We start from the raw sequence: 12,480 nt of genomic DNA on the forward strand, positions 1-12,480 counted from the left end.
TTTAACTCATAGCCGAACTGGTCGCCTTTCAGCAGAAACGAAAAGCTAAAAGGCTTGAGTATTTCATGGTGTGTGTTTTGAAGACTATAAGCGTCCTGAACTAATATGTTCTTGCCGAATGCATTTCTAATAGTGTATGGGTATGTTTTGGGATGACGAGCGATCAATGGCCAATTAAGACCAGTTGAATTTTGCTCTTACTGGTGGAGCAGAAGATAACGCGCGAACCATGTGATAACTTACAGGACAAAAAACTTGTCATGGCAACCAGACTGAAGAAGCGAGGAGGAGATGTGGTTATAAGATGAGATTTAGAAACTCTCGTGAACTTTTGTGGCTATTTAATTTACGAGACGTTCCGGTCAGCTGATCAAAAAGAAAACCAAAGGCGCTTTAGTTTGTGAATTTTCTCACATGATAAAAATATAGCTATAAAATAAAAGCTATGTTTTTAGGGCTTAAGGGCCCAAGGGAAGTCAGGCTGTGAGAGACACCGAATCAGAGAGCTCCGGATCATTTCCACCACCTGGGTTTCTTTAACGAGCAATGATACTACAAAGTACATGGCTGTCATGCTTGCCGCCTAAATGGAAATGCGGCCACCGAGGCTAGGAGAAAACCCTGGTTCCCCGGCTCAGTGATCAAGCGCCTTGACCACTAAGCCATCGCGGAGGTGAAATATAGAAATAAATAAGTCAATGAATAAAACATAGTTTTTTTCTCACCGCGTACTATAACCCATAGCTCATCCGTGTCGCTGCTTCAATGCCGCAGATGTGCATTTCACTCTGCAATAGTGAATGAGTAGTCGGACACTAGCCGTTTCTCTACGCACTCAAGCCCGACTCGGGTCAGCAGATTTAAGCCCGGGCCCGCCACTTCAGGCCCGGGCCCGGCCCAGGCCCGACAAAAAAAATCGTGTCCCGGCCCGCGGGCCGGGCCGGGCCCGGTGGTATATTAGCTCTATGGGGCCCGGGCTTTCGGGCCGGCCCGAGCCCGTGCAGTGCACTATTACCTACACTAGTGTAGCCAGCGTGGGTAAAAAAAAAATGGCCCTAATACAAGCACATCATTATACATATAACTGATGAAAACGACGATATGCACGATAAAGAAGTGACGTAAGAGGTAAAAAAGGAGCGACTGTAACGATCCATTCCATTTCATTTGGCCGTGACGTCAATGTGACGAAAGCAACATCAGGTAAGAAAGCGAACGGCTAATCGCATAAAGAGCTGGTCTGGTTTCGGCGCCGCCGCTAGCGAGCCTCGTGCCACCGTATCCAGTCCGGCTGAGTCACAGGGACCATATATTATCTGTTCTATGTGAAGCGCCGTAATTGGATGATTCTGAGTAATTTGGTACTCCTGTGGTTCTTTAACGTGAAATGACGCCGCACAGGACGCGGGTCTGTTTGTATTCCGCCGCCGTCGCCATAGTCCTTCGCGGAGACCACACGTGTATGGTGGGTGTGGGCGAGCAATACCTGCCGGAAACGCAGCTCTTTCGCTACTCCTTCGGCTAATAAAACGTACTGCAGCACAATGCAACAATAACTCAAGCCGGGAAGTCAATGCATATTCCCCGTTTGTTGCCATACGGCGAGTACATTGATTGATGGCAAAACATTTTATTCGTCAGAAAGAGCTTGTTGCTAAGATGTCGCGTTAAGTGGTCGAGAGTACACAACCCTCGACAACTTTGTCAGCCCACTATTCCGCACATGGAGGAAGGTTCCGCACGACCATGGATTTTAAAACATTCGAGTTTCGCGCGCTTTTGCTGGTCAATATTTTTCGTAGCCTTCTCGACAAGTCACTAAGCTGACACTTTAATGTAATTTGATTTTTTGTTAGGATTTCAGTAAATAGCTTTACATTTTTGTTTGTTTTTGTTAGTTCACTTTGACAGACTGGCCGATAGTAGACAAAGCCGAGCCAGTAATCGAGCTGCGCAGTGAACGCCGCACGAGCCGCACGGGCCGAGTGATGGCTGAGTGTATGCTGGCTGAAGTATCGTAGTACCCAAATCGCTTAAAGATAGTGCGACCGCCACTCTGAGTGTTGGTAAATAGATCTAACTGCCTGCAGCGTGACGCTGTTTGCTTCTCATGTGGGCAGCGTTTATCAGATGTGATTCAGTGTTTTGGGTGCAGCTCACGGGAGACTCTTTGGGTTGAAAAGCGAGTGCATTTGGGATAGTTGATGCTCGTCAGCTCACATAAGCCCAAAGTCGCAAATTCGCGAGCGAGTGTTAAAGACACGCCGTTCTGGCTGCTGGGCGATTAACGCACCCGTCGCACTTGTGTTTGCCGCTGACCTGAGGTTTCGAGACGCTTGCTGAAGTAAGCGTCGCGTATCGTTGACGTTTGCACTCGCGTCGTGCGATGCGCTGTCGCCCGGTGCGTTTCATAAATCGGTGCTTCTGCGCTTTCTAACTCGGGCCAATGGAGAACGACGGACGCGAAGAGGACGCCGACAGCGTCGTCGACTTTGCGCGCCATCATGGGAGCAACGAGTACGACTCCAACTTCGAAACGGACTCCGAGTCGGTGGTCAACGAGCGCATCCAGAAAGATTTGGTCGCGCCTGCTCCCAAGCCGCGCGAGCCCAAGGCCCACCGGGATGTGGTGGCATCCGAGTACAGCCTCGAGGAAAAGCGCCGTGAGCGAAACTGTTTCTTGGCTTTGGACGCCTACACCAGACACAAGAAGCTCATCAACGACTACCTGCTTTGCTACCCCGGCGCCACGTCCAAACTCAAGCGCGACACGAGCCGCGACCGCACCGACCTCGACATCATTCGCGAGAACCACCAGTTCCTCTGGGACGAGTCTGACGACGAGGAACCGCCGACTTGGGAGAAACAGCTGGCGAAGCGCTACTATGATAAGCTGTTCAAGGAGTACTGCATCTGTGACTTGACCTTCTACAAGGCGAATAAGATCGCAATGCGCTGGCGTACGGAGCAGGAGGTGATCTCGGGCAAGGGGCAGTTCAGTTGCGGTGACAGACACTGCAAGGAGAGCACGGGGTTGCGTACTTGGGAGGTGAACTTTGCCTACTACGAGAAAGATGAGAAGAAGAACGCTTTAGTGAAACTGAGGCTGTGCTCCGAGTGCTCATTCAAGCTAAACTTCCGGTTTCAGAGGAAGGAGCTCACAAAGAAGGCCTCGAAGAGGTCGTCATCGTCGTCTAAGCTTGAGGGCGGTTCCGGGAAGAAGAGGTCCAAGTTGGAAGATGCCAACGATGAAGACACTAAGAAGGAGTCCACCACCAATGAAAAGGAAGCCGCAGAAGAAGGCGAAGGGTCGGTCTGGAGCAAGCCGAGCACTGCCGAAGAAGAGAAGAGTCAAGAGGAAGAGTTTGATTCCTACCTGGCAGACATGTTCCTTTAAAACAAGGGCTGAATCTCAGTACATAGCTTTTTTCTTATTAAGCTTTATGGTTTTTACTGTGGCTGTGAATGTGTCCTGTTTACATGTGACAGTGCCTGTACAGAATCTGGATGTGCATCAGTTTCTGTGCTGATCCGAAAGGGATGAGAAAGTTTTTGCATTGAAAGCTCTTTTTGTTGATTGACTGTTGAGCAGCTACTGGGACTTTTAGAAGCTGTTATGCAATGTGGGGTGTTGTGAGTGGAGTCCTATGAGCGCACATTTAGGGACGTTTTCGCGGTTTGTGCTATGTGTTTGATGTTCTGAGGAGCACAGAAGGAAAATGACTGTTATTACCAAGCCAAGTTGTCCTGGACAACCCAGGAAACAGTGTTGTGGAGTTGCCAAACTGGAACCTGAATAGTCTACGTGATGTTTCTTGTATGCATGTGTAGCCCACCTTAGTAGGAGGCATGCATAAATGTGAGAAGGGAGATGCTTTGTACAAGTTTATTAGCAAAAAAGTAGGCTTGCTACAGTCTGAATCTGCCTCTCCAGAAATGTGCAAAATACAGTGGGACTGCTAACTTTTGAAATGTAAAGAGCATTTGCAAGGGTACTAGACACTGCTGAATAAACGTAACATAGTGCGCACAGCCAGGTTGTTTTAGTTGACAAATGCCTCATGTACTTCTGGTCATTTTTTAGCAACTATAATTCAGGGGTTAAACGTCCTTCCAGAGAAGAGGTCAACCTCAAAATTTTTTCAGAGGTGATTGGAGTGAAAGGGAGGGTAAAAGGCCAGTTTCGGAGTGGATTAGGTGCACAGCTAGACTGTATTTCTGTAGTCGTTGTTCTACATTGTTTTTAGTTGAGTGACTGTGCTTGTTGGTTTGGCCACAAATGTGAATGGCACGGGGAGTGCCTAAATCGAACAGAAACAGAGGATGGCAGGGAGGGTAACTGTTAGCTGCTCTGCACTAAGGGCAAGGGAAGAGGCGACGTGAAAGGGGAAGAATGGGGGGTGGATTGCGGAGTGAGAGCATGAAGTAAGGAAATGTTTGCTACAAAGCCACAATCCCACAGAATTTCACTTACATGCGCACAGGTGACCTCTTTCAGGCATCAGAACTACAGTGATGCCATGTGTCTTTGCCGTTTTATTGGCATCGTTTACGGTGCGCTTTTCGGAAAGTAGCTATGCATGAATTATCCCATTTTCCACTCTCATTTCACTTTTGTAAGAGACGCACATTCTTTGATTCCGCTACTATGCATAGTGTATCTCATTGCTATGCATGCTTATTTGTCTTGCTAGAAACAGCAGGAATGCAAGTACAGGTGCGCTTCCTTTTCTTTTTTATGCCTTATAATGCCATTTTATTAAAGGTGCACTGAAGAGGAATCTGAACTCGTCTTTTTGCCGCGGGAACTAGATCTGCACGTTCCGAGCATTCTTAGAAACTTCGAATTATTGCCTTGTGCGGCCGATTTCTCTAATTTAAATTGGATTAACGTCCGGCTCCCGCCTTTTCTTTTTTGAATTCCCCGCAGACAGGCGGGGAGTCAGCCAACACGTGAAGTGCCTTTCAGGCAGTCGCGTGGTGGCTTTGCTTTCGCTTCTATTTTGTTTTTTAGGCTTCCCGTGAACAAACAGATCTAGTCGGAGACTACACAGCTGCAGATTAGGTCCGTGGAAATAAAAATATGCATGGACTCTTTACTTTTGCCGATCACTACATATCACTCCGCCAATGGCAGAGCGGCAAGCCGCCATGGGTCTGGCTGCAAGGTTGGCCGAATCCTCCCACCAAAAAAAAAAGAGGTGGGAGCCGGGCCATTTAATTGGATTTAAGTTAGGGAAATTGGCCACACGGCATAATTCGGCGCTTCTAAGAACGCTCAGAACGTGTAGATCGAGCTCCAGCGGTAATAATACGAGTTCAGATTCCTCTTCAGTGCACCTTTAATGGCTGTTTGCCCAGATGTATCCACTTGCTGCACATGTATACATGTAAAAGCCATTTTACTGATGGCTTTTTCTTACTTCCACCAATTATGGCAAGAGGAGGCAAGCTTATGGGTGCTGGCGCATAACCAGAATTATTTTTTTTCCTTTGGGGAAGAGGGGAGGTAATTTATTGTTTTAGGGTAGGAGAGGGAAATACGTGCGGCTCGCCTCCTGCTATGTGTCTGTGTGAATGTAAGGTGGAAAGATACCACTGTGTTTTATTGACTGTGTCGCGAGAGCCCTTTCTGCTGTGTACACATGCCTGATACATTGACTGGCAAGTTTTAATGCGATAACAATAGAAGCCTCATTGGGGAAATAAAATTTGTCGTAAAATTCGCCGATTGGCTGGAGGGAAAGTGCGGTTATTTCCAGTAAAGTCATGATCAGCTACTAATGATATCGCATTGCCAACACATAACGTAATTAGGTGTCCCAGTGAGTTTTTCTCATTGGATTTTTATGAAGTTGAAACTTTTAGTGTAACAGACTTGCTGTATTGTTTGATATCTATTAAAACTGTAACAAATGACCCAGTTTTGCTTCTTGCATGACTGCTTTAAGAACTGCTTGTGTCTCAGGGTAATGAAGTGCAAAGGGATTTTTAAGAGGGTGCAGATAAAATTTTCTGCGCAGTTCATCTGTTTAGATGCACACGTTTTAACATTTGAGGTATGCAGACATCACTCTGAACTTGTTCGAAATTCTCTCTTGGTGTGTCTTCTGAACATTTGAAAATGCCCATTCACATACTTGTGGCGAAACTTATGTAATCATTAGGGGTGTGCAAATATCAAATTTTTTGAATACGAATCAAATACGAATACTTGGTTCCGAATATCGAATCGAATATCGAATAATCAAGGACAGACGTATTTAACCACTACAAAACATTTATTTGAGCACCCAAGAACATCCCAGCTCAACTATCAATAATTAAATGAACACAAAAGGTGTGTGTGGCCGCACAAAAAGTATCAAAGTCTCGAACATTATTCTTAGAAGAGTGCAAGTACCAGAGAAGATGACTAGTACACAGCATGTATTAAGGCTAGCTTGCCATAAGCACAAAAAGGCGTTGCTGGGATGAACATAAAAGGATGTCGTAAAGGGAAACAAGCTGCTCCACATGGTCAGGCAGGAGTCGTTCCCTTCGAGCTAAAACGACTTCTCCAGCCTCAGAAAATTCCCTCTGACTTGACACTGAACTAGCACGTATTGCGAGGTATTTCGTTCACAGCTCTGACTCTACCAGCTTTGCAGTTATATCCACAAAGAAGCGCACCAGCGCACCAGCGCAGTCAGCTACGTCATGTCCCAACGTTAAACATTGTTCTGGGCGCCGCCATGTTGTTATTTCTCTGTCGGTAGGACTTGCGGACTGAAATGAACCCCGGTGCTCGCAATAGAGTATTCGGCTAGATTCTAATATTCGCGTTGGATCGAATATTCGAAACAACACGAATACTTGGATTTCGAATCGAGTACGAATACCAGAAATATAATATTCGAAATGTATTTGAAAATTTCGAATATTCGCACACCCCTAGTAATCATCGTTAAGAAACCATGGTGTTTCTTCATTTGTGTGCATTGAAATTGTCATTCTGCTCAGCGTGGGTCTCGTGATGAAGGAGATGTTATGCATAAAAATATAAAAGCCCAACCTGTACGGCACATGAAATGTGGGACGGAAAGCAGTACTTGCTCCGCATTCAGAGTGGGCTTTATTTATATGTTGTCTGTGCCTGTTCTCATACACTGTGCAGCTTTGCAATCAAATACTAACTCTTCCAAACAGTTTGAGCTGGGCCTTATGCAAGGTAATTTATTTGTATGCGAGGGTGTAGCCAGAGGCTTGTGAATGTCTGAAGTATAGGATACGAAGAAGCATCTGTTTGTTTTAATTGAAGTTCATGTTTTATAGACCAATTATGCAGACAGAGTTTGTGCAGAAAGTGTAGAATGCCATAGATGGATACAACTCAAGTGCGAAGCGGCTTTTCCCCATCAAAGCACCCCCTTCCAGCCAGTGGCGTCTGCCGATTCTCATGAGCCTACTAGTGTGACAATGCATGTAGGGGACTGTCCCCTTTCATCTGCCACTCCCTGCATTGTCCTCTAGCAGGCTCATGAGAATCGGCTGATGTTATTTGCTAGAGGGAGCTTTTGACAGGTAAAATTCCCTTCATTCTTAAGTTGTGTCTGACTATAGTTGTGATGATACCCCTCTCTGTGCAAGCGTCCTGCACCTTGCTGTTCATTAATTGGAGCCACACAAAGCAGCACATGCCCACTATGACAGAGATGAGGAATGGTGTACGTAGCCTCATACGTCTGCATAGGAGCTTAGGTAATTTGAAACACTGCTGAAGATTTGTCCACTGCAGGACACAATTGCCTGTTCCATTGATACCCAGTAAGCCCTCTGTTGCACCTGTCACGAGCACCCTCTATCCCATCAAATTTCCTTATCTTGTATCCTTAACCAAGTAACGACCTGAACTGACTGCCTGCCATTAATGAATTTCCCTTTCTTTGAGATCCATTCTGTTCCACTATCCAATATTACAGGAGAGAATCGCGTCTGTGTAAATGCCCGCACTTAGGTTCAAAGACTAATAATGTTTTGCTTCAGAGAAAACTTGAGAAAAAAACCAACAGTCATTGAAACCAAAAAGCACAAGGGAATGTTTTTCTTTTTTTATTTGTTTATCAATGGTAAATTAATAAACTATGTTATCGTTTGAAGAATATTTATTAGAAAGCAGAAAAAAAAAAACATCCCGCCGGTGGGAACCGAACCCACAACCTACGAATTTCGCGTCCGGTGCTCTACCAACGAAGAGCACCGGACGCAAATTTTCTAGTCCGTGGGTTGGACCTTACCGACGGCATGTGGTTGCTTTATCTTCGGCAAATTTTCTAGTCCGTGGGTTGGACCTTACCGACGGCATGTGGTTGCTTTATCTTCGGCTTTCTAATCAATTATCTTTGAGCGCTAATGTAGTTAAATTTTTAGTTTAGCATTGACAAACACCACAATTAAAAAGAAAAGATATAACAGAAACATTACGTTAATATCACCCTACGCGCGGCAGGTCATCTCGGAGGTTATAAGTGGCGCCAAGTAGTGTATACAACAACCGACAGATGGAGCCACCATGTCACATGGCAGAGATTTTGTAGTTTGCTCGATCCCGAAAGTTTAGAACTTGGTCGGCCGACGGCCAGACCATCGGAACAGCGAGGCGTTTTGGCTCCACGATGCAGATCAGAGGTGGAAGCTTCCAGTACCAAAACGGCGCAAACTTCCAAACGAGCTGTCAGATGCACCAGGCTCGGAATGTGCAGGAAACATCAAGAAACATCCCCCCTGAATTCCGGCCATTTTTTATGCACTAGCAGAGTGCAATTACACATCTTGATTAGCACGCTTAGGCATGGGCGTCCGGAGGGGGGGGCAAGGGGGGGGCGGCTGCACCCCCCTGGAAAATCACTCACTCTAACCGTGAGTGATGGCCGCACACCAGGGGCGGCGGTGCGCTCAGCAAAAAGAGTAAAAGCGGCCCCGCTTCCAGCTTTGGGTCACATCTGCGAAGTGCCGCGTCCGGGGACGCGTCGTTGCAGACATACAGCGGCACCGGCGAGCATGTGTTTCGAGGCGTCTTGAGATGGGTGCCTGTTTCTTTGATCTCTAGAGAGATAGCCACACGGAGGCAGACAGTGCACATTCCGGCCACCGATGAATTCTTCAGGAGGGAGGGACAAATCAGCCGTGTCCACCCCCGCTTTGTCGGGCTGCTCAAGGGCAAGCAGGCGATGAGTTGGCGCCGCCGCCGCTCGCTGTCTCCTCCGATCCACGGGAGAGCGCAGTTCGGTAGAAGCGCCGCTTTCAGAATCTTCGGCAAAGGGGATTAGCAGTTGCTTTTGTTCACGGCGACGCAGTCTCCAGAGGCGCCCCCACACCAGCGTTCCTTGCATCTTCTCCGGAAACCAGCGCCTTTGGTCAAGGCAGCCCGATGGCGCCTGCCTGGCTCGCCTGGCTCGCCTGTCACCTCTGGCTGGGCCTCAAATCCCAACAGCGCCCATGTACTGTGCGATGTCAGTGCATGGTAAAGAGACCCAGGTGGTCGACATTATCCGGAACTCTGTACTACTCCGTCCCTCATAGCCTGAGTCGTTTTGGGGCTCTGAACCCCATAAAAACACACAAAACAAATTTTCCGACCGGAGTGGCGAGTGTCCCTTCCCCTCGGAAGTCACGAGGCGTTCCTTTCACCCCCAAAGTGCGTATTCGGGGATACTGCGGCAAGTAGGCCCTTGCATGTGTGCGCGCCTCTGTGTTTGTGCTTCGGTATTTTTAGTGGCCGGTTGTCAACGAAGCTGAGAACAATCAAGACAGCGGACGAGAAAACGACGAGCGGCGAGTAGTGTGTGTGCAAATACTCGACTGTGCGGTTGCGCGAGCAAGATGGAGCGAGGTGTATGAAGCTGCGAGCGTGCATTTATCTTGTAAATAAGTTTTCGTTGTATATATAGTCATTTTTTGTTTTCAACGTACGCATTCAACCGTTTTTTCAATCAATGTGTATATATTTTTAACACTACCAACCCCGAAGAACTCCATAGCCAGCTTTGTCTCGCGCGGTTCCGAATGATGGACATTCGGCGCTTCTTCAAGCGTCAGCGGTTGTCTGACGAAGCGTTATCCAAATGCGCCCCTGCAGATTCTGGTGTGATATGTGACAACGGTGTAGCATTTGAACAGAGTGATGCAAGCTTTTATCACCGGACAGTAGCTGATGTCGTCGACTCCATGGAAGGGACTCTGTCAACAGTGAGTTCAGGTAATGCAGCAGGCCGAGATGATTCCATTTCTCCTTTCTTGGGATTTAAGTCCGGATTTGACCAGAGCGATGCAACCTTTCATCACCGGACAGTAGCCGACGTCGTCGTCTCCATGGAAGGAACTTCACCAGCGAGCTCCGGTCACGCAGTAAGCCGAGACGATTCCCTTTCTCCTTGCTTGGGATCGAAGTCCGGAGACAACATCAAGAAAACAAATAACTTGCCTCAAGAATATGACTTAGGAGAGTTTCTAGGCAAAGCTAAACTCACTGGCATACCGGACTTTTTGAAGTTACGTCTTCTTACTAAGCCATGGTCGCCAAATGTTACATACGATTTTAAGAAGGATGTAACACCTGGAAAGAGGCCTTTTCGACATCAATGGCTGGGAGATTACGCCCCCTGGCTTGCGTACTCAGCGACAGCGAAAGGCGCTATTTGTCGTTTTTGCGTCATTTTTCCTCCACGTGTTCACCGGGGTACTCAAGGAAGTTTTATCGTGCGCGCTTTCAGTAACTACAGAAAAATGCACGAGGCGTGCAGGGATCACGTAAAATCCCAATGGCACCAGGAGGCAATGACGGCCTCACAGAACTTTATGGATGTGATGAAAGGCAAGCAGCTACCCGTTGTAGAGCAGCTGAACAGAGCACTGCACGCGCAAGTTGAAAGGAACCGTGAGAAACTATTTCCAATAGTTTCCACCATTGTCTTTTGCGCGACGCATGACTTGCCAATTCGCGGCAAGCAGTCCGATAGTGGAGCCTTCAATGATCTGCTTGACTTTCGTGTAGAAGCTGGAGATACTCTACTTCAGGAGCACTTCGCTTCTTCTGCTGGCAATGCCAAGTACACTTCTGTCCGCGTCCAGAACGAGATCATCACAATCTGTGGCGACATCCTGAAAGAGCAGATAGTTACCGAAGCTAACAAAGCGTTTGCTTTTTCCGTTCTTGCTGACGAAACTGCAGATATTTCAGGAAAAGAGCAGATGTCTATAGGCGTTCGCTTTATTGACAAGGCGGGAGCCGAAGTGTGCGTTCGAGAGCAGTTTTTGGGATTTGTAGAGCTGGAGCAATTAAACTCTGCTTGCATCGCCGCGGCAATCTTGAAGTTTTTGACGAATGTCGGGCTGATTCTTTCGAACCTCGTTGGACAGGGGTACGATGGATGCTCTACAATGGCTGGAAAAGAAGCTGGAGTGAACAAAATTATACAAAAACAGTTCCCGAAGGCACTATTTTTCCACTGTGCAAGTCACAAACTAAATCTCGTCATCAACGATCTGAACGACGTCTCTGAAATTCGAAACACAATTGGCATAATCAAACAAACCATAAACTTCTTCCGCGAGAGCGTACTCCGGAGAAAATTGGTGCCGAACATTCCGATGCTGTGTGAGACAAGATGGTCTGCAAAATATAAGTCTATTAGGATCTTCTCTCAGCATTACGTGGCCATAGTCGAAGCACTCGAGGAGCTCGCGTCCACGGAATCATGCTCGAACGCTGCAACTAGACAACGAGCTCACATCCTCTACTGCGCAACAACAAGCTCATCTTTCATCGTCTGCTTGCATATTGTAGCGAAGTACAGCGCTCGGCTCGAACCAGTTACGAACATTCTGCAAGGTGTATTCATGGACTTCCATTCTGTGCATGACCACATCACTGAGCTGCAACGTATTTTTCGCGGCCACCGGACGAACGCTGTAGAGGAGTTCTCTAACATCATGAATGCAGCAAGGGAGGCAGCCAATCACTTAAATGTGGTGATATCTGTGCCAAGACAAGTCTCTCGTCAGGCCCACCGAGACAACTACGGGATTCAGTCGCCGGAGGAATACTACCGTGTGGCAATATATGTGCCGTACTTGGACTCCCTCACTGCTTCTTTAGCTCGGCGCTTTTCTGAAAGCAATGAGAGGAGCTTCAAACTTCTCCAGCTGCATCCATCAAAAATGAAGCACTTGAGCCGTGTTGAGTTCGCTGTTCTCGCCGAAGAACTCCAGTGCTTTTACGGCATCGACAACTTCAAGGAAGAGGCCATCTCTTGGTACGAGATGTGGTGCAACAAAACTGGGGACCCATCAGAAATAACTTACTGCGAGCTTCTACATCAGGCCAAGACATTCTTCCCTGGTGTTGCAAAAGCCATTGAGGTGGCTTTGGCTTTGCCAGTTACTACCTGTACGGTCGAACGCTCCTTCAGTACAATGAGGAGAGTGAAAACGTGGCTACGC

At 47.4% G+C, this 12,480-nt stretch overlaps 1 protein-coding gene across 1 annotated transcript; it reads left to right on the plus strand.

Moving 5' to 3' along the window:
* The first annotated feature begins 1,967 nt into the window (after window positions 1–1,967).
* LOC149336343 (protein FRA10AC1 homolog) lies at window positions 1,968–5,923 on the plus strand. The gene has a single exon (XM_089552831.1). The coding sequence runs from the start codon at window positions 2,447–2,449 to the stop codon at window positions 3,395–3,397; it is 951 nt and encodes a 316-aa protein (XP_089408957.1). The 5' UTR covers window positions 1,968–2,446; the 3' UTR covers window positions 3,398–5,923.
* Window positions 5,924–12,480: the final 6,557 nt, after the last annotated feature.

The sequence above is a fragment of the Amblyomma mixtum genome, chromosome 7 (assembly GCF_055824585.1).
Source record: "Amblyomma mixtum isolate Tamu chromosome 7, ASM5582458v1, whole genome shotgun sequence".
Classification (NCBI taxonomy): domain Eukaryota; kingdom Metazoa; phylum Arthropoda; class Arachnida; order Ixodida; family Ixodidae; genus Amblyomma; species Amblyomma mixtum.

Bases quoted from the DNA above. Each gene is read 5' to 3' on its own strand.
- LOC149336343 (XM_089552831.1), top strand. From the start codon at position 2,447: ATGGAGAACGACGGACGCGAAGAGGACGCCGACAGCGTCGTCGACTTT.